This window comes from Eleutherodactylus coqui, chromosome 5, assembly GCF_035609145.1.
Source record: "Eleutherodactylus coqui strain aEleCoq1 chromosome 5, aEleCoq1.hap1, whole genome shotgun sequence".
Classification (NCBI taxonomy): Eukaryota; Metazoa; Chordata; class Amphibia; order Anura; family Eleutherodactylidae; genus Eleutherodactylus; species Eleutherodactylus coqui.
This window is the reverse complement of record NC_089841.1, coordinates 171,569,309-171,592,602: the sequence shown is the minus strand read 5'-3', so window position 1 is coordinate 171,592,602 and position 23,294 is coordinate 171,569,309. Positions and strand designations below refer to the sequence as shown.

Genomic DNA, 23,294 nt, shown 5'->3' with positions numbered 1-23,294 from the left:
AAAAACACAGAATTATTTTCCAGAGTGATTTTCTGACCGCCATAGCTTTTTATGTTTCTGTCGGCATAGTTGTGCCAGGGCTCATTGTTTTGTGGGACATCCTGTAGTTTCTATCGATACCATTTCCAAGTAAATATTTTTTGATAGCTTTTTTTTACATTTTTTCTGGGAGATGGAATGACCAAAAAAGCTGGTGCTGTACTGATGTGTATTTTTTCTGGATGATGTTCACCTTTTGAGGTAAATAATGTATTACTTTGAGAGATTAGAGTTTTATGGATGCAGGGTTTTTGTTTTTTTTAATTCTAAATATATGAAAAGGGGGGCAGTTTAAACTTTTAATAGCTTTTATTTTTTCTAATAATTAACCCCTTCCCTCCCCATGACGTAAGGGTACGTCATGGGAGCGGGGTACTTCCCGCAAAATGACGTACCCTTACGTCATAGGGATAGCGCGAGATCATGACAGATCTCGTGCTATCCTGCAGCGGGAGCCAGCTGTCAGTCATAGCCGGCCTCCCGCTACATCAGAAATGCGCCCCCGCTGTCAACCCCTTCCCTGCCGCGATCTATGTAGATCGCGGCATGGGAAGGGTTCACAGAGGGAGCACGCTCCCTCTGTGAAGTTGCCGGGCTCTGGCGATATAATCGCAGAGAGCCCGGCCTGTTGCCATGGCAACATGGCGCCAGATACTGGCGTCCTGTGTTGCCAGAGCCTAGGATCGCTGTATAAGCGATAAGGCATGGTAGGACAGAAGTCCTGCCATGCCTTATCATAGCGATCATCAGTGCTGTGCTTTAAGTCCCTCAGAGGGACATAGTTGGTGTAAAAAAAATAATAAAAATGTAAAAAAAAAGAAAAAAAACCCTTTTTTATGCTTTTTCTCATATTCGCGTAGAAAAAAAATTAAAATGGCACATATTTGGTATCAATGTGTCCGTAAGGACGTGTACAATAAGTTAAATATGCTTTTTATTCTGCACGACAAAAAATGCAATAAAAGTGATCAAAAAAGGCGTATATATCCCCCAAATGGCACCAATAAAAACTACAGCTCGTCACACAAAAAATAAGCCCACACAGAGCTCCGTGCATAGAAAAATAAAAAAGTTACAGGACTTTGAATGCAGCGATTTAGAAAACAAAAATTCCCAAAAAAGGTTTTTATTGCAGAAAAGTGGAAAAACCTAAAAAAATATAAGAATTTTGGTATCGTTCTAACCGTACCGACCCGAAGAAAACATGTATCGTGTCATTTATGCTGCATGATTAACGCTGTAAAAAAAAAACCCAAAAAATCTGTCAGAATTGCTACGTTTTCTCTCCCTGTTATCATAAAAAAAAATAAAAGTTTTACAATATAGTCTATGTACCCAAAAATGGCACCATCAAAAACTACAGTTCGCCACGCAAAAAACAACGTCCGCATTGACGGAAAAATAAAAAAGTTATGGCTTTTGATAAACGGAGAAGAAAATCCGCCAAAAATCGTTGCGACCTTAGGGCGCCCACCCACTGGCGATTTTTTTTTCTTTGCATTTTGCGTTTTTTCTCAAGAGCAATTAGAATTGAATGTACTCCTGTCCACTGGCGTTTTTTTTTGCGTTGCGTTGCGTTTTTTAACATAGGAACTGTCAGTTGCATATGTGTCCTTATTTTTCTCCTAATGCACCCATGAAAGTCAATGGAAATTAATGGAAAAGCCGCGAAAACGCCGCGAAAACGCGGCAAAAAACGCCGCGAAAACGCTGCGTTTTTCACGCACGAAAATCGCAAACGCCAGTGGGTGGGCGCCCTTAAGCCCAAAATAGGCCGTGTCTTTAATGGGTTAATAAAACTTTTCTAAACTGATTTTCAAATTTTTTTATTAGTCCACATAGGGGATCTGAACTTCCAATTGTTTGATCGCTTTTGCAGTATAATGCATATTGTAATACCATAGTGTTACATTATACCATGATCTGACAGGCATTCTATCAAGGCACAGGCATGGTTTGATAGAGAGTTAGCCATTGAGGCGCTGGGGCCCTTCAGTAGGCCCCAGGCTGCCATGGCAACCAAACTGCACCCTGCGATCTCCTAAAATCGATTGGGGATTTAAATACCCAGAACTGACAGCAACACTTACAGGGTTAACAGCCGATGGCTGTCGGGTGTGAAAAACCACAGCATCTAAATGGTTCAGATTGAATTACACAAGCAGTTTTTCAGGTTTTGATGCAGTTTTTTAAACCCTAGACAGAATTGGGCCAATGGGAATGAAAATAGAAAGGAAAGGACAAAAGGACAATATATCTCTACTGTACATTTCTTGTATCTAACACAACGCTTTGGCCACGTAGTTAGTGTGTTTTGAATAGAACATCCTTAGTCATAACCCTAAATGTGTCAACTGAACCTGCTTCCTTTTGCCGTTGTTTGTATCTACTCCTACTTTTGGCTTGACGAACTGGCACAATAACTGCATGTGTGATTTCAGCCTTTAGACTTTTCCCCCCTCTTTAGGATCTAGTCCTAACTTTACCCAAGGAAGAAAATACATAAAAAGACTGCAGCAAAGTGCCCTGCGTTAGCGTGGTCTAAGGATATAACCTATGGTTAGCCTTCAAGCAAATACAAGACAAGAGTGGACTTAGGCCGGCTTCACATGGGTGTCAAAATTGTGCATTGCAAGACACACAAATATGAACCCTATTCTTTTGAATGGGGTCATACACATTAGCGATGTTTTCCTGCATGGCACCACAATGTGATGCAGGAAACAAATCGTGGCATGTACTATCTTGCTGCGTGGTCTCACATCGCAGTGCCCATTGTTTTCAATGGGGCTGGGGCAGCATCGCACCCCGGTCTGGTGTGTTGCACATGCATCCATATTTCTGTCACTTTCCATAGACTATAATGGACAAAAGTAGCGCATCCTGTGTTTTACATGCTGTGAAAAATGCACCTAAATAGATATTTAGATTTACATTAGTTCCATATTCTGGTCCACATACCAAGTACAAAGTAAAGACTTAAAGTACACTTGACTGAAAGCAGCATAAATGCGCATGTGCACACCCACTCCATTCTCTTGCAGGATTTGGGGCTTCCCATGCTTGTAAACCCTGGGAGTCCCAGAGGTCAGCTTCCCAGTGATCATACATATATTACCTGTCCTCTGGATAGGGGGTAAATGTTTTTAATGGGATAACTCCTTTAAAAATAAAAACTTTTAAAATTAAATGTGGCAAATCAATTGATCGCTGCCGGTCCAGACGCAGAAACCTATAACTAACTTTTATTGCTCGTTGTATCTGCAGCCAGCCATATTTTCCACTACATAAGAAATGTGGTACAGTATGCTGGGCATTCCAATGAGTAACCAACCATGCAATACATGGATGCGCTGAATTTGCCGAAGAAATGCTCTTTATGTGCCGCTTTACACTCTAGCTCTTAGAGAATGGTCCACAGTGGGTCACACACCTCTATGATATTCATATTCCCTAATAGGACATGTGGGACGTAGTTGGGCTCATGAGACAACTACTTTAAAAGGGAATTCTCCATGTTGATTAATATCATACATGCTATACACAGCTTAGATGGCACTCTTGCATTAGACATACTATAGAAATGTGCCGTAGCTGCAGTATTTTAATATTACCTTAACAACAGGATGACCTCCAGGTGAAGCCTTCACTGCACCCCGGCTCCCTTCTGTTTCATAATGAGCTCGATGATGAGTCCTGGGCTGTACCTCTATTCTCAGTTCTAAACCCTCATACTGGCTTGGTAGTGGCCAATCCAGAGGTGGTAAAGAGGAAGACCTGAACAGAGACCACATAACTGTACCTTAGTAGAGTGCATATAGTATAGGTATAATAAAACAAAGGAAAACAAAGGAAAGTAAAAATGTTCAAGTTTTAAGAAACTTGATAAAGGTGAAGTATAATTATAGTCTAATTACTGCCATAGAATACATTAAACAGTATTTCCTTACTTTCTTAATAGATCGCATGTCATGTAATTGCTAATGATAAATTTTGCTTTGTAACAGGACTGATTACTATTATATTATGGCTTATAAATCAGAGACTCCTCTTCATATAAAGAAAAATAAAATTATTTGTAAGTTTTACCTAAAAATTGGACTTTGACCTCCAACTCTTGCTTTTGACCAGGCCAATGCTGAAGGCACGGCCAGGTAATCCATTCCTACATTTTCTTTCCTTGTTTGAGGGAACATCACATTGTTCTCGTCACTTACACATACAGATGCTCCAGAGGAAAAAGTCTTTGTAGGACTTGAGGATTCCTCGGGTCTAACAGGGGCAATTGTTTGCTCAGCTGAAGTTCTTCTGGCTTTTTGTGGAATGTTATCTCCTCTTTCTTGTGAGATTGATATTGTTTGTTGGTTGTGATCAGAGGGCTTAGGAGAAGCTTCGGCTTCAGAGGGCAAATTTTCATCTCCTAGGCTACCCCTACGCGAAGGAGATGGAGAAGGTGAGCTAGCATGGTGGATACCATCCTCATTAGAATTTGAATACCTCCTTTTGCCACATGGTGATGTAGGCCTTGAAATTTGGCCTTGAGGATATGGTGACAGCAGTTCTTCTCGAGATGAAGCTGGAGGACCAGAATGACCACTTGACCAGAACTCTTCATTATGGACACTCCAGGGTTTTGGCGAACCTCTTGGAGATCCAAGAGGGGATGCTAGTGTGAATCGAGATGCAGCTTCATTAAGCTCTCTTTCCACCTCTTCACACATTTGCCCTAGAGAGTCACAAGAGGATGCTTCAGAAGAAAGAATACTCCATGAAGAATGACTACTTGCTGGACTGGGGCTAAGGAAAGAGTCCCGATATACAAATGGATCAGGAGGCAAGAAAAGTTGATCGCGATGTGGTCTTTCATCCCAAATATCTGTTCTGCTTTGTTCTTCCTGTTCTCCATCACTATTTGAGGGCGAATCACTTGTTATACGTATACTTGGACACTCCAGGAAGCGTGATCCCCCAAGTGGAATGAACCTAGATGGCTGGCTGAGGAATGTTCCATTTATATCATGATCTGAGGAACGTCTCGGGGGTGGTGAGTGCATGCCTGCCCGACTAACACATCCAATTCCACCACCTGCTCCTGCAGCAACAGAGGCATTAGATGAATTAATGGTCAGGGTGTCTGGGGTCACATCATTGCATAGTGAAGGGTCATCTGATTCCAGATCTGCAATAGTACGATAAAGATATCTAGTGTTAAATTCAGGTTTAATTTTTTTTTTTTTAACTAGATACATTCATACGGTAGCAGTTTTTCAGTTTTATATAATTTCTCATTCACTCGAGAACCTTACACTTAGTTTATTTTCTTTGCAGCATATAGTTAGACTTGGTCCTGCTCATAGTTCTTGCTAATTGCATACAGCACTCATTACAGTTGTCCTTTTACTTTTGAGAGGCTGAAATATAACCCATAGCTACATACATATTAGGACAAAGAGCTCTGTGTTCTGAAATGTAAAACTATGGTCAACAATTTATCTGCACATGATATCCTAAGAAACCAAAAATAGTCAACCGAGCTCCATTTCATGGGAGCACAAGACTCTAACAAATCTCATGCTAGTCATGCTCCTTATTACGGATAGACAGAAACAGCTTTCACCATCTAGGTTCTTATTGTCTCATCTCAATATTGCATCCCTGTATTGTGGAATAGTAAACAAACAGTCTTTTATTTCAGTTCCTGAAAGGCAAAAAAAAAATAGATAGAATCACAAGAGATAGGAAAGAGAATGTTTGAACAGCTTCCTTGAGGCAAGAGAGATGACAGACATCCTGGGGGGGGGAAATGCTATAATTTAAATGGGTGTCTGACAAATTATCTTATAAACAGATAGCCCATGCTGTAACATAAACTGTCACATAGTCACCTCTCTACATTTCCTATATTTTGAGCGCTGCAGCTCTGTTCTCCCTGCCTGGTGTTTGTTTATAAGCTGCAGTCAGTCTTTGTCCAGGATGTCACAGGCTGCTGCAGCCAAACACACACCTTAGCACTGTCCAGGATGTCACAGGCTGCTGCAGCCAATCACACACCTTAACACTCGAGCACCAAAACCTGTGATTGGCTGCAGCAGGTTATGGCATCCCACAAACAGGCTGTTGCAACCTGTAAACATGATATCACAGGTGACACCAAAGCAGGTGGTGTAGGAGATGCGGGGAGCCTGGAGAGGTGAATATATGCATCACGTTTGCCCTGAGCCTAAGACGTACCATGTGCAGGGCAAACATAAATTGAAGGCTGGTTACTGTGTTATGTCAGTGCAGGCTGCAGGTACAACGCCCTTCATGGGCACAACCCAAGCGAGGGCTGGAGGGAAAGGAAAGGGAGAGGATAGGGACATGCATACACGCAGGACACTAACAACAATATAAACTGAATGTGCGTGCAAACAACCAACAACAGAACTGTAAGGCTACGACAAATAAATGTACGTGTGAACAAACATCAACAATGACTGAAAAACGCCAAAACACTTACCAAGAGCACCAACACATCAGCTGATGGAATAACTGATAAATATGAGATATTAGTTAGTGCTTTGGCCAAAGTATAGAAGCTCACAAGCCCGCAACAAGGGTCCTCGTTGTCTCATGAGTCCTTGATCTAACAAGACAACTTATACCAAAGAATCCTACAGGCGAGGCAATCGTCCCAATGGGGATGGCTCCAAGCTGGAACCTAGGGGCCTGGATTTTCATAAATAGAATACAATATATATGCTGAACAGGACACCATTCACACCTACAAACAATCAAGGAACATAACATCCTGGACAGGTAACTGTTTACACAAACAAAAAGGGAATCCCACCCAGAACCTTGTGCATCAAACCAAGACAGAACATGCATACCACCAAGCACCAGGGTTCTGAGAGGGAATATGACAAATGGATAAATGACCAGCATTTATAGGCAGTAGACTGATGATATTGGCTGGGGGTTGGATTGCAGGACCCAGCATGCATGGACAGCTTATCCTGTTTCTGAGGAAACAAATTAGCATTTACCAGCTTTAACAATAGCTTCTGAGGACCTATCAGGCCCCTTCCCATGGTGTATGTGTATTTGCGCACACCTGAGTGCTGCATATTTGCAGAATGAACAAAGCTTTTTTGTGCCTTCATTGGCATATTTTACTGTACTTTTTCATTTGCACGCGGCAAAAAAATATGCATCGATTGAAATGGCTAATTAGTGTAATGAGTTCCAGATTTGTTCTTTTCCCTGCACAATTACACAGTGCTTCACGCATCTCCTAGCATATTGTTCATCACCATTGACTTCTGTGGGAGCTTTTGGTGTACAAATGCGCAGGAAAATAGAGCATGCTGTGGGATTTTTTGCATGACCGATATGCGCAAGAAAAATATTGGGTGTGCAAATACGCCCTTGATGAAAGAACACTGTCTTCCTAGGTACCGTTTTTTTTTACTGAAAATAAGACCCTGTTTTATATTAATTTTTGCCCCAAAAGAGGCACTAGGTTTTATTTATATAGCAGGCTCGGTCCATGTCCCTCATGCCGTTCTCTGGAGATCCGCGCTGTTTTTCAGTCCTAGGCACTCGCACAACATCACTTCCTGGTTATGGGATTCATAAATTCTGCCTCCAGGAAGCAATGGCTGTGATTGGTTCTTGAGCGCTGCTCAGCAAATCAATGCAATGCTCAATGAACCAATGAAAGCCATTGCAGTGGTTCATCCAGCACTGTATTGATCGGCTGAGCCATGGGGCTCGAAGAACCAATCAACAGCCACTGCACAATGGAGGTGAATTTATGAATTATGTAGTGTAGCTAGGGCTTATTTTCAGGGTGGTTTTTTTTAAACCTGCCCGAAAAAAAACCAGGATAGGGCTTATTTTCTGAATAGGGCTTATTTTCAGGGAGCTATAAAAGTGAAATTTGGCAGGGTGATAGCTTGCATCTTGAGGAGGGACATAGGCTATGTTTTATTCTGAAAATGTATGGAGTTCTTCAGGGAGTGTGACAAGACAGATTTGGTGATGCGCCGGTGCCGTGCGTAGGGAAAGGGGGTGCCCATCATAAGCTATGCCTACACAAACAGGCAGATGTCGTTGCTGCACATATACAATTAAATGCAGCAGAGCAGTGGGAAGGGGGTGCACATCATAAGCTAATCCACCCCAAATGGGCAGACACGTGAGGGCAGACGTCCTTGTCACACATATGCGATTATTAAGATAACAGGGATACACAGCATTGCCTGGGATTCAAACTTGAACAAAAGACACATTAACATGGATTGAGATTTTAAAGAAAATCTGTGTTGCCCATAGCAACCAATCAATTTTACCTCTGCAGTATAAGAAATACCAACCAATCATAGCACAGCTCTGATAAGCAAGGTTTATTATTAACTGCAACCTAATATGGGGAATAAAGAATGGTTGTGTCAAAGGACAATTTTGGCGCCAACTAATGAAAGTGTAGGACAGATGAATGAAAAAATTATTTCCCAAGTCGAAGGAGAAATTGTAGAATATCTGTCGGTGGATAATGGTCTGGACACTGAACAAGTCGCCTCATACCCTGTAGAGTTCCTTAACTCTTTCGAATTGTCAGGAGTGCCTTCCCATAAGCTGAGGTTAAAAGTTGGTGTTCTGATCCTATTAATGTGTAATCTTGATGCGCCAAAACTGTGCAATGGCACACGATTAGAAATTACACACCTGGGGTGAAATATTGTAAGAGCCATTATTATAACTGGAATAGCAAAAGTAGAAAGTGTTTTAATTCCACGCATTCTGATAATACCGATGGATTTGCCTTTTCAATTCAAAAGGCTGCAATTCCCTCTAAAAATAGCACTTGCGATGACGATCAATAAGGCTCAAGGGCAAACACTTAAGGTAGCAGGTGTACATTTACAAAAAAAAACATGTTTTTCTTATGTGCAACTGTATGTGGCATGCTATATATACCCTTATATCCTAGCAAAAGATGACAAGACCAACAATGTAGTGTACAGAGCTGTGCTGACATAGCATATTGTAGTTACATTCCTTTCACTATTTCAACTTTTTACGTTTCTTTATACAGCAAAACACAGATTAAATTTAAAAAAAATTACAAAATTCCACGCAGACGAAGTCACGGGTAGCAAGCTAGTTTTTCATAATTCACAGTTATGTGAATGTCACAAATATCTGAACTTTCTAACGGTATGAGACCATGTGGTTGAGCTATACTTGAGATAAATACTGTAGATATATCAATTATGAAAAAAATACTTGGCCTGCAGGTTTGTCTTCGGTAATGCGATTAGGTCTCGATGCGTGCTTGTTTTATTGTTGCCCATTTCCTCTAGTCGGCAGAGGAAATAGATTGTTTATCTCCAATTTACATTTATGAACCTGGAGGTGGGTAAGAACTTTGTTATTGGTGCGAAGGACAGTAGTAATATATAAAGATGAAGCAAAGCTAAAATATGGAAATTTCAGAAAATGAAATGGGCCTATGTAAAACTTATGAGGTTAAAAAAACTATAGAAACATTATACCACGGTGACAAACTAATACTTGCTACATTAGAAATAGAAGGTCTGAGATAAATGAAACAGAACCGGGGAGCAGTGGGTTGGTTCCTCTCCTTTAAGTTGACGTTGAATGTTCATTGACCTTTATAGCACGCAGAAATCTTTCCTCACAGACACTCTGTGGCTCATGGGATCCCTCCCCCTCAGCTCCATAAAGTTATCCAGAAGTTCAGGGACATGTGTACCTAATTACACCCCCCCAACCCAAACTACGCCAGCCGAAATCACCGTCACCATGGCAACGCTCGCCTGCCAAACCTCTGAGGGACTAACTTGTACCACATGTTGGAATATCTAAATAAGAATGATATTCTAAACAAGTAAGAGAAGGAGGGCGGGAAGACGAATAGCCAGAGTAATAAAAAGACGAAGGAAAAAGAGGAAAACAGGGGGCTGGAACATGCAGCCAACCGCATTAATAATGACCGGACACAATAACACACCAAATTGGGAGACTATAGATATAGAAATATTAGAGGCAAGAAAATGCAGGAAGTGAATGAAAGTAAGAAAGGGAAAGCCCAATATGTTTTTTCCCCCATTTTCTTTTGTTTCTAATGTGAACAGTTCTACAGCTTTACATAGAAAGAATTCACTTCTATCTGTTCTAGAGGAAAATAAATGGCCAGAAAATAACATAAAGAGAGGTTGCATGGGGGTTGAGGAGCTGCAGAGACTCAGACATGGCAAATTGTTTAGAGGACGAGTAGGACAGTGTTAACTCCTGGCATTCCACTTCCCAGGTCTCTTCTTCACAGATAGGCACTCCGTGGATGGAGCATCAGCTGGTCATGAAATCCCGCTTTAGTCTTTTTGGACTTAGCTGGAGAGCTAATAACTTCCTAAACTTTTTGTTATAGATATCATGGGGATATCCATAGAAACACATGCACACATTCAAGCAGGCATCTGGAAAGAAATTAACATAAAAGTTCTACAGAGAATTGAGGATCCAGATAGGGGTTTAAAGTCCACCTGTTTTGGTAAAGGGGATACTGTACTGAATATACAAGAAAGCCGTAGCTATCTAATATATTTCCATTTCATCATCTTGCTAGATAAGCGGCTATTCAGTAGATACCATCAGTAATATTTGAATCACTTGCTGAATGTTTCTCTTATCAGTCGGGACAACTATGTTTGTACTCATTATGAAACTAATTTCAAAAAAATTCAGCCGCAGTTACAAGTTTCACAATTATGTACCTCTTGATGCTGATCATTATCTGTGACGTGTTTCTAAAAGAATGGCTTATCCTATATATAGATAGATAGATAGATAGATAGATAGATAGGAGAGATATGCTGATTAGTCTATTAAAATATAACAGAGGTATCAATTTGGAACTAACCTTGCAAGTTGGGGGAAGCACTGGGTAGATTTGGTAATCCCACTATTTTCAACAAGGACAGGTTCAACCTTATCGGGAGATATGGAACACACCACACTGCTCATACCAACTGTGGCACCTGCTTCTAGGTGGGCTACCATTAATACATTTCCCTATTGTGTTCAGAAAGTTTGCAGCACTTAGAAGTTGGATTGTAAATAGTCTGCTTTAAACTTCAAAGAGACATGTCAAAAGAAAGAATTGGTAGGTCGGGGACTGGGTGCTGATACTAGAATTTAAAGGTTGTTTACCGACAGTCTCAGTGCCATGCCCATTTCGGTTTGGTTGGCCTTGCTTCTCTCTCAGTAGATACCATGGCCATTACAGTCAATTCATGCTGGTGGTTTTTGGGATCTGAGTCCCTAAAACCCCACCAATACTATTGTTTGACAACATTCAGAGTAAGCATTAGTGGAAACACAGTGTTACGGTTTTCAGTAAGAAAACAAAGCAGTTTTGATACTTTTAACGCCTAAGGGCTCAGTCACACAGGTGCCGATCTGCCCTAACAGAAATGAAAGAAATATTAAAAAGCAAGCTTTGAGAACTACCAAGGTCACTTTATCTGTATATAACAAAGTTTTGAAGAAACTATGTTATACCACGATACACCATATCTGATGAAGAGTCCTAAGTAGTTTTGGAAGCTTGCTGCTAAACATAAATTTTGTGATCTTTGTTAGCCACTAAAAGGGTTTTCGGAGTTATTTATTTTATATAGTTGAGTCCCGCCCTTCTATACCCTAAACCATTGATGTTAAGCCTTTTAGAGACTGAGTGCTCAAACTGCAACCCAAAACCCACTTATTTATCGCGAAGTGCCAACATGTTAGGGGCGGGGCTTATCACGACGTAGGATTTTACCCCGTCATTCTAAAAATGACAGGGCTGCTTCAAAATAGATAGTGGGAAGATTTTGACTGCTTTTTGGATGCGGAAATGCTGCAGAATGTCCTCAGCAGAAAACACTGTGGAAAATTCTGCAGCATTTCCGCATCCAAAAAGCAGGCAAAATCTGCACCCTGTCTATTTTGAAACAGCCCTGCCCATTTCCGCCACATGTAAACATACCCCAGCAGTAATAGTGACATCCCACAGCGGCCCCCAGTAGTAATAGTGACATCCCACAGCAGCCCCCAGTAGTAATAGTGACATCCCACAGCGGCCCCCAGTAGTAATAGTGACATCGCACAGCGGCCCCCAGTAGTAATAGTGACATCCCACAGCGGCCCCCAGTAGTAATAGTGACATCCCACAGCGGCCCCAGTAGTAATAATGACATTCCACAGTGGCCTCTGTATGATAGTGACACCCCACAGCAGCTCCCAGTATAATAGTGACATCCCACAGCGGTCCCCATTAGTAATAGTCCCCCCCTGAGACTCATATACTTACCCTCTCCTCCTTGTGGAAGCGCCGCTGCTCCTCTGCTCAGCGTTGCTGCTTGGCACCGATCTCGAGTGTACACTGTGACATCAGTGTGCGGGCGGACGCCTCCTCCGTTGCTCTCGCGGAACCTAAAAGGAGACGTCAGGGGAGGGGGAGGGGGGAGGAGGATCCCAGCTTCACATGACGTCACAGTGTGCACCGAGATCAGCGTAGCTACCAGTGCAGCTGAGTGAATACCGGCAGGGGAACCACGTTGTAAGCATCAGACAGCGATGCGTGCCAGCAGGGAGGGCTCTGCGTGCCATAAGTTTGACACCACTACCCTAAACTATGTAAAGGAAATCAATTCACCGTGGCACAGGATCACCTCTACAGTGGTCTGGTGCCACGGCATCTAAGAGGTGACATCACTCAGCCAGAAGCCTGTACACTTGTCACATGGGCTTTTGACGTAGAAGCCCTAGGCAGATTTAAGGGACAACACTGATCACGTCCTTGTCTGGCCTCCTATTGTCTGCAGCAATCACATGGGTAAACAAAACCCACCTGACCACTGCCACCAAAGTAGACAGAGGACTGGGGAGGCGGTAAGCAGCGGTGGGGAAGCAATGCGCAGCAAGAGAGGAATATTGCTGTTTTTTCTTTACCACACACTTCGTCCCTCCCACTGCCACCAATGTTAGAAAAAGGTTTACAAAGTACCATATATGAATGAATTTCAGATCTTGTTACAATCAAGGTGAATTGACATGGAATTGTGTGAATGCAGTAAAAATTGCACCAAAAACCACTTTGGCAAAACAGTGTACTTTTTTGCAACATTTTTGCTGCATTTGTGGGTTTTTACTGTAAATGCATCAAAGCCACATTGGCAAAAACACACACAGTTTGGTTGATGTGGTTTTTGGTGCCATTTCCACTGCATCTATACTTCTCTGTGTGAATGCACCCTTACTGTTTATGATCATGAATAGCCTCCATTTGACTGTACATGAAACACACGTGAATACTGGGCACAGGAAGTGCATCTGATTTCTTTAGAAGAAATTGAGCAATGTACAGAAAGCCCACACTACACCATTTCGTAAATACAATCTTATAAAGGACATGACATATACTCATCAGATGCCTAAGGTTTATTTAGTAAAGTCAGGTATTAGGTCTGGATCAGCCACTGTATGGATTAATGTTGCCAAATGCAACAGTAAGCATGAGGACAAGGCAACATGGTGGCTCAGTGGTTAGCACTGTTGCATTGCAGCACTGGGGACATGGGTAAAGTGTGTGTTTGTTCTGGGCACTCCATACTCAAAAAAATTAAAAGGGGTTTTCTGCGGCTCTTTGGAAATTTTCTATTGATGATCTGTCCTCAGTATCAGTGTCTTCAATAGATGATTGGCGGGGTCTGTTGCTCAGTATGCCAGGCAATCAGCTGATTCCCGCTACCACTGTGACTGTGGACAGCGCAGGAAGCAGATCACACTGACTATAGCGCAGCGAACCAGGTTGGTATTACAGACGCACCTCCCATTGAATTCAATAGGAGGTTTGCCTGCAGTGCTAAACTGGTCTGCATCCTGTGCTGTCGCAGGTGGCGGACCACCAACAATCACCTATTGATGATATGTCTTGAGGACAGGTCATCAAAAGAAAAAATTCAAAAAGTCCTGGACAACCCCTTTAATTTACCTTTTGTGAAATTGGCCCTAGTATGTAAGATATGGAAATTGGATCGTGATCCCCAGCAGAGACAGAGACTAATGTGAGAAGTGATAATCTCATAGTAACGTAGTATGTAAGGCTGAAAAAAGACATATGTCCATCCAGTTCAGCCTGATACCCCCAATGCGGATCCAGAGGAGGGCAAAAAAAAACCCCATGAGATAGAAGCCAATTTTCCCCATTTAAGGAAAAAAGTAAGGAAACATCAGTTCTAGTAATTGGGTTGACGTGAAAGCATACTTGAAGTAGCCTGCTTCTGCTGAAATAGATTCAGAACATCCAGGAAGTCATCCACAGTTATCTGCAGGAGATTCGGGTACTGATCCGCGTAGGACCTCCTACGAGTACGCTTTTGCATGGGCCGTACTACCAGAACATTAAAGGGTATGTCATGCCACAGTGGTGCATTTAACACATTTTGTCTAATATTCAACAGTTCCTTCTCCAGCCTGAATAAATTATGTACTGAGATTTCAAACTGGATAACAACAAATAAAGTCTACCTCTGTCTCTAAATGTATCTACATACAGGGTGACTACAGTGTGGCTTGCAGTTGTTTTTCATGTGGTTTCTGCAACTCAACTGAGTTTTGATCATTTCTGCCTGATTCCCCTTTCTCCAGTTCTTATATCTGACTGCAGAGATTGGCATAGAAAGAAATGGCTACATTCAAGCCACTGCTGATTGGCTATTTTCATGTCAGTTCCTAATGAATACTTTGGTGGCACTATGAGTGTATGGCATGGCCTTATCTCCATGTCCCTGTGAAAGTCTAGCTGTATCACCTATAATGTAAGACGTACAGCACTATAGAGATACATACCACCATACATTCAGCTCCAGCACTATTGGAAAGGAAAGAAGGCTACTATGCTCAGTGCTGGAAAGCTGATGCTGTGTCTTTGGAACCATTTTTTAAAATATTTTTCCATATGAAGAAAGCCATGGAGGAACCCAACAAGGAACTTCTTATCTTTCTGTTGGGAGTTAAAATGAATCTAAACCCCAGAAAGTCCCTTCCAACTCTACAATTCTATCATTTTGTTTATACTTCAATGGAAGTCTTCAGAGGCTTGATGGACATCTGTCTGGGATGATTTAGTGAACCCCGCATTTAGCAGGGGTTGGATCCGATGATTCTGGAGGTCCTTTCCAACTCTACCATTCTATGATTTTATTTCTCCTTCTATTGAAGTCTTTAAATAGAGGCTGGACAAATATCTGTCTTGGATGATTTAGACCAGATGACCTTAAAGGTCCCTTCCAACTCTACGATACTAGGATTCTATTTCTCATTGCGTAAGGAGATTCCTACAGATATTTGAGGTAAGAGATATGGCCTTGTTGCCCGTAGAAAACAATCAAATATGCATCAATTATGTCTACTAGAAAGCAAGAGCTGACTCCTGATGCTTGCTGTGGACAACAGACACCTCCCCTCAGATATAGATACATTCATGGAGGCCAAAACGTAGCGCTATGGCTGGAGTTTATGAAAATATTTTTTTTAGTGACAGAAATGGTCACTTCTACACACATTCGATAATATCCAGTGCTGTCCAATAACACTACTAGCACTTATCTAGTGTCTGTCGTACTCCCTTGTCTCCGACAGTAGACTACACAAACAGAAGGAAGCAGGACCTGTCTCAGGCCAGAGGTCATGTTGTGTTAACTGTGTCATGGATGGAAACATGGATGGAAACACCTGTTCCTGGACCCTGCACTCTTACAAGGCCATGCAATATGATATGGACGAACATGCATAGAGCATGTGCAAACAACTCCATTTACGTACATCATAAAGCCTTCATTACAGTCTGCAGTGGAAAGGTATTAGTAGATTCAATGAGAAGGCGCCTGATAATGTGGAATGTATCACTGCAGAACTGGGCAAATTTTCTGTTAAAGACACTGGAAAAGCTGGATGGCAATGCCTAGAGGAGCTGTAATAGTGGCCATGTATTAGCACATAATAGCCTAGCTACCCTCTAAATGTTCAGTTAGATCAGCTTGTTTCTGAAATTTGCATTCTACTTGTATGGAGGAATAATTATAGTTTAAGAAAATATAAAGTTTGGATAACTAATGAACACGATGAAACATTTACGACAATTTTACAAAAAATTATGCATTAAAAGCAAACGGTAGCCAAACTTTTATAAACAGCGATAGTAGTCACCCAGCTTTCCCTTAGGTCAAAATTCTATTCAGCCCATTCTTGGTGATAGAAGAATACATTAAGGATTCTTTACAATATGTCAGGGACTGCTTCAGTGAAAAACCACATTGCAGTACTGCACGGAACAATCCGCATTTATCTATACTTTAGATTGTGAATGTTTACGTTGGAAGTTAAGTAATACATATCACTGTGAATTTCTTATCTGATTGACCAGAACTACCGTACTACTCCCAAGTTTGTGACTCATACTTTCTACCATATTTTCTATCTAGCAAGCCACATCCTTTATATCCAACCCATAGTAGCAGCACTCGGTTGGGTGCCTGACCTAGATCTCTAGTTCAGGGTGTAACTTCACCTTAACCATTTCACTTTGGTGGAATCATATACTTATGAAAAGTAAGACTGGAATGATATGCATCTACGTATACTAGGCCTACGAGATTTCTCTTCGAGATAAATCAGTAATATTTTGTATACATAAAGAATATACATTGAATAAGACCTTGTAAAAAATGTATATTAATATGAATATTTTCAGTTTTCCCATTATTTAGAGGTACTATATTCCAAAGGAAGCTGACAAATATACCAGGCCTATTGTATTTTCTACTTTGCTTCACATTGTCTTACGTGCAATGGTGGATATACTACATGTGCAGCCAGTTTGGCTGCACAGGGGCCTACGAAGGGAAGGGGGCCCGGACTGATGGGTCAGATACGGCAGTCGAGCCCCCATGATTTAAATTTTACTGAAAGTCTAATGAATAAAATATAAGAAAACAGGCCACACTCACCTCCTATATTGCTTCCCTTGCTCATGGAGAGGTAGGAGGTGGGGGTGCATGCACTCAGATTTTTGCCATGGGTTTCAGCCTGTACCATATTATATATATAATTTATGGAAAAGGCTGAAACCCATGGCAAAAATCTGAGTGCATGCACCCCGACCTCCAACCCCTCCATATAATTGTTTTGGGGGGGCAGGCACATTGTTTGCACAGGGGCCCTCAGCACTGCTTACCTGTATGGAAGTTGACTGCTTCATTTGATGACTGAAAGACTAGATCGTAATTGTTCCTGCATATTGTCATTGGGCAGCTCTGACCTATCTAAAAACTTTTGGTCATTTATCACAAGCTTTAAAATCTATGTTTCTGCAGCATTGAGCCTGCAGTCTGATTATATCCTGAAATATGTTCTTCTTCCAGACTCTGTCTTGTGTTCTAGAATCTGGATCTAATTGTCAGATAAATAAAATGTATCATATCGTTAATGATCATTTTCTTCCTTAACATCTGATATCTATCAGTCCAGATGCTTCATACTGTTCTGCCCATTGTTCTACAGCTCACGCATCTGAAAACTTTTGTAGAATAGAACTCACCCCAATGTTACATTGATGTACAATTTACAAACGCCCATAAAAAGTAATACAAAGTAGAAGTAGAAAACGTATCAGCCAGTTGCTTCATATACTTCTACATGCTGAGACCTATATTCACAGACAACTTGATACAGAGCCAGTAAAATGTAAAGTATAGGGAACGGAGACACTTTCTGAAAATGATGAGCATTTTTTTTTCCTAAGACTTAATCGGTACCATTCACTTACCAGCTGTGTGCAGAGTATTCCTGGGCGATGGGGAGTCTGAGTCTTCTTCACCAAAAATCAGACGGAAATCAAGCTCCCCATCTTGGCAAATAGCTGTCCCCATTTGGAAGGATGCGTAGAGTCAAGAAGTGATAAGAATAAATCGGACTAGAAGTAAAAGGAATGATGAGGAGCTTTTAGAACAAAAGGTAAAGTTAGTAAAAAGGGCAAACAGCAGTAATAATAAGGATAGGAGACAGTAAACTGGAGAAGTGAGGGAGGACCAATGTGTAGAAAAGTTATATGCAGTCCAACAGAAGCCGAGGACAAGAGCTAACAGTGGAAAGAAGGGAACATGTGAGAGTGCAGATACGAAAGGAAAGGAATGAAGCTCATTACTGTATATACAGGAGGAATATATAAATACAGACAGGCAGACAGAGGGGGGGATTCCTCCTGCAGATCCCAATATCCCCAGCTCCCCTCCTGCTCTCGTCCTCCCCACTGCTCAGCCTTTAGCATTCCTCACTCCCAGATTTTTCCCTCAGTTTTTTTCTATTTTTTTTTAATGGGAAACTTATTATAGATTTTTTTTGTTCCAGGGCAGGGAAAACCCAAAAAGAAGAAAGGAACTTTTCCAGCGCCGCCTCTTGACATTTGCAATTGGCTGGAGCTTGTACTGACATCATTCCAATCTTTTTTTTTTTTCCTAGTCCTGGCCTCTGCTCTCTCTCCCTCTAAAAATACAGTATGTCACTGGAAGGGATGTTTGTTTTAAAAGATCCAGGCTTTTGACAGGATGTGTCTTGGTTGGCCAGGAAGGCTCCCACCTTCCTATATGATTGGGTAGGCAGACTGTCAATTGGCTAGTGTGATGCTGAGGACAGAGCCGTGCCTCTCTATGTCCAAATTGTAGAAAGAACATTAAAGGAAGAATGCAGCTGCAGACAGGACGGGACTATTGTGCAAGCTACTCAGCAGCTTTCCTTAGGCGACATTCACCTATAGCACTTTCCAGTATAAGTTATGTTATTTGCAAGAAGTTGCATAAACTTTACTACTGTATGTTTCCACCCTTGTCGGGAGGCACGTATGCTATACACAGAGTTCCTCCTCCTTTGTTTTCCTCCGTCTGCTCCATTCCTCCTCCTGCCTCTCGCCTGCAGTCTACATGCTGATGTGTCCAGTCACTGGAAGCTGAGAGGCCTGGATGCTATTACTGTAATGAATCTTTGGCTCGCTCCTATCACATCTGATTGGTTCTCATGTATGTAAACAAGGAAAAGAGCAAGACACATCTGCTAAGTTCAACAACTTCGACAAAGTTATGGAAAAGCAACGTCTGATATCTGGGAATCAAATTAATGTTTAAGTAGATAATAAACAAAAAACATTCATGATTGGAAAAGCATGGATAGTGTATGAGTTCTGCAAGGTCTACTTGTCTGAGTACGTCATGCTTTTATTCTCCATTCACATCCAAAGCTGCTTGTAAAATGCTGCTGCTTAAGGGCAGATTGCAGTTTATGTGACTCTTCTATTTAGACATGTAATCTAAGAGTTTAGGTTTAAACGACCCGTTCACACACAAGAGTTCTTGTTATGATCTATATGATTCTTAGCTATCACAATCAATTGTCCAATGTAAATGCTTAATACTATAGGGGTTTAAACAGATAAGCACATGCGCAAATACGTTCGCCACAGCGGAGCATACGTGCGCATTAATAAGTCAAAAAATGTTTGTGCTATTTTGCAGTAAAATAATAAAGCAAAAATATAGAGCAAGTCTGATCTTTTCTTGCGTGCAGTATTATCATGCGACAATCACGCTAGTGACAATGAAAGCATTGAAATCAAGTGTTTTGCGGCCGTGATTTTGACGGCCGCAAAACCAGATGAAATCACGTCCGTCTGTTTAATCCCTATGACCACGATTTTGTCCTGGGATTCTTGCGTGATAATATTGTGCATGAGAAAAGATAGGACTTGCCCTATCTTTCTTGCATGTAGTTTTTCTATATGTAAGAATGATACTGTGTTTCCCCCAAAATAAGACACTGTCTTATATTAGTTTTGCCCCAAAAAGGGCACAGTGTCTTATTTTCGGGGAGGGAGGGCTTATACTTACCTGTCCGTGGCGTCCTGATGTCTCCCGATGGTCTTCGGCGGTGGCGCTGCGGTAAGCTTCGTCCTCGTCGTCCCACAGCTGAGCTTCACTGATGTCATTCACTGAATGGCTGTGATTGGCTCATTGAACGCCGGCTGTGATTGGCTGCTGGCGTTCGATAAGCCAGTCACTGAATGGCTGTGATTGGCTCATCGAGCGCCGGCTGTGATTGACTGCTGGCGCTCGATAAGCCAATCACAGCGCTCGCTTTGCTGGAGGCGGGGTATTCAAAGCCCCGTCACCAGCAGAAGCTCAGCTGTGAGACGAGGACGACGAAGTTTACCGCAGCGCCGCGGGAGACTATCGGGACGTGGCGGACCAGGTGAGTATTAATTTTTGTTTTTTTGGGGCAGTTTAGCTAGGTCGTATTTTCGGGGGAGGTCTTATATTTTAAGCCTCCCCCGAAAACCCAATAGGTCTTACTATCGGGGTAGGACCTATTTTCGGGAAAACACCATAGGGCAGGACCCAATTTTCCCGCTTTTTTTTTCAAACTCACGCACACAATAGTACAGAGTTTGAATGGTCAAAAAACCCCCGGTTCATGCGCTAATACGCTCTGTAGCGGCGAACTTATTAGCGCATGTGCCCGTCTAAGTCCTAAAAGTATTGTTTAACAGTGGTGAGAATAGTAACACGCAACTGGTTGTCCTCTGACTTGTCAAACAGCATTACTAGTCTGATCAATTATGTGCACAAAAAAAAACATTGAATGTATGTAAATATTTATTCCCTGAAAGTCAATACCTTGTGGAGCTATTTTTTGCAGCAATTACAAATACAAGCCTCTAGGGGTATGTCTGTATAAGCTTAGACACTGGGCTTTTTGCAAAGTCTTCCAGCCAAAGCTACTGGAACTCCTTTAAGCTAGCAGGGCTATGTTGGTGTACAGCAGTTTTCATGCCATGCCACATATTCCAATTGGATTGAGGTTTGGGATTTTAGTACCAGGACATTTTCATGTTTTCCCTTAAATCCCTCCATTGTAGCTTTAGGCCTCATTCACATGGGCAACACGACATCGCCGCGGGATGGATGGGGTGGGGGTGGGAAAAAAAACAAACGAAAAATCGCAGCGATATCTGATTGCTGATCCATGCGATATTGCTGCAATTTCTTACGGTGATACTGCGATTATTTTAGCGCTACAAAAGTTGCATATAACGGAGATGGAACAATACCTCCAGAGTGCCACCTATTGGAAGGCAGCATTTCTTTAAGCCAAAGTTAGACTCTTTATACAAGCCTTGTAACAATGACGTGGAATTAAAAGCAAAGCCAGTCTCCATGCACAGACAGCTGTTTCAGTGAATTTGCCTTTCATCAGTGTACAGTAGGTGCTCTCCCTAAGGAGAAAAGATAGTGTGTCTGACAAAGTCGCATGTGGTGCTACAAAGACGCATGTGGCATTACAAAGTCCCATGACTTTGTAGCACCATATGCAAGTATTTTCAGGGAGGGTACTTTAAATATAAGCCCCACCGCCGAAAATAAGCCCTAGCTGCAGAAGGAAACAAAAAAAAGTATATATCACTTTAGAAGCGCTGTCCTGCTCCACTGCAGCTTCTTCTCGATCCCCGATACTGGTCTTCATTTCTTCTGGCCGTGGATAGAAAAATCACTGCCTCCTGGAAGCGCTGGCTGTGATTGGCTGGTGCTTAGCCAATCAGAGTCAGCGCTCTATGAATGGTTGGGATTGGTTTCTCGAGCACTGATTGTGATTGGCTGAACCTCTATCCCAGTCTCAAACCTCTGACAAACAGGTTTTCTCAAGAATTGCCTTGCCTTTACTGCCATCCATCTTTCCTTCAATACGGACCAGTTTTCCGGTTCCTGCAGATGAAAAGCCTCCCCACAGCATGATGCTGCCCCCACCACACTTCGCTATGGGAATGGTTAGCTTGAGGTGATGGGAACTATTGGGTTTACACCATACATAGTATTTCCCATGATGTCAAAAAAGTTCAGTTTTATCTGACCAGAGAACCTTCTTCCATTTGTTTGAGGAGTTGGCCGCATGCTGTTTGGGGAACTGTAAACATGTTTTCTTATGTTTTTCTTTAAGCAATGACTTTTTTTTCTGGCTACTCCTCCATAAAGCCCCACTCTGTGGAGAACAGCTTATAATGATCCTTTGGGCAGATACTTCCATCTCCACTTTGGATCTTTAGTTTTCCTTCAGAGTTATTGCTGGTGTTTTTGTGGAATCTCTGATTAATGCCATCGTTGCCCAGTCTGAGTTTTGGTGGGCAGCCCTTTCTTGTCAGGTTTGCCATATACTTTCCATTGTGTTATAATGGATTTATTGGTGTGCTGTGGGATGTTCAAAGTTTTGAATAAGTTTGTATAACTCAACCCTGATCTATACTTCTCCACAACTTTGTCTCGAGAGCTCCTTGGTCTTAAGGTTACTTGTGTCACAGGTGATGGGATGCAACACAGATTACAGATTACGATGCAGACGACAGAGTTACAAAATAGGAAACTTATTTTAAACGAATGATTGAAACCATGTTAAGCGATTTAGGACATAGGATAAAAACCAAAAAAACTTTCATGGCACCGTTTTGCAATACTAACTATAGATAGCTAAGGCTGTTATTGTATACATACTTGGAAATAAGGCCCCATTCACATCTGTGTTAGGGCTCCGTTAGGGCTTTCCATTCAGAGAAACTGAAGCAAATCGGAAATAGATGGATTAGTATTTTTCCCTATTGATTTAAATGCCTTTTACAAAAAAACGGAAAGCTTTCAGTTTGCTTCCATTCCATTGGGTTTCCGTTTTTTAAACTGAACAACAAACACAGTCTGCACCTCTCTACTCTCTCTCCTCCACCTGGCAGCCCCCAGAGCAGGGAAGGCGCAGGACATGTCACGGTCGCCAGTAAGCTCCATCAAGCCGCTCCAACCTGTAAAGGGGAACATTAGCAGCGCTCCCCCCATACACCTGCTTAGTTGTGTTGCAGAGACAGATGTCATATTTACCACGCATATTTATACTGATATCATCTGACATTTTGGTCGCAGACAGGGGAACCTTATTCATTTATGTGACTTGTGAAGTTAATTTGTTGGACCAGACTTTTTTGAGTGGCTTGATAGCAAAGGGGCTGAATACATACATACTTAGATTTCAGATTTTATTTTTTAAACAAGATTATCTTCATTCCTCTCTAACAGTTTGGACTTTTATTTCAGGTCCATTATATAAAATCTAAAGTC

At 41.8% G+C, this 23,294-nt stretch overlaps 1 protein-coding gene across 2 annotated transcripts in view; it reads right to left on the bottom strand.

Moving 5' to 3' along the window:
- NFATC4 (nuclear factor of activated T cells 4) overlaps positions 1–18,419 on the bottom strand; it is a 65,167-nt gene extending 46,748 nt beyond the window's left edge. Inside the window, exons 1-4 of one of the 2 annotated variants that reach the window (XM_066603694.1) lie at positions 18,331–18,419; positions 17,921–18,067; positions 4,129–5,218; positions 3,654–3,816 (exon numbers count right to left, since the gene is read on the bottom strand). In XM_066603694.1, coding sequence (XP_066459791.1) covers positions 3,654–3,816; positions 4,129–5,218; positions 17,921–18,023 — 1,356 coding nt within the window. In that variant the 5' untranslated portion in view covers positions 18,024–18,067; positions 18,331–18,419. Of the gene's footprint in view, positions 1–3,653; positions 3,817–4,128; positions 5,219–17,920; positions 18,068–18,298 lie in introns of both variants that reach the window. The other variant, XM_066603693.1, reaches the window with a different exon arrangement.
- Positions 18,420–23,294: the final 4,875 nt, after the last annotated feature.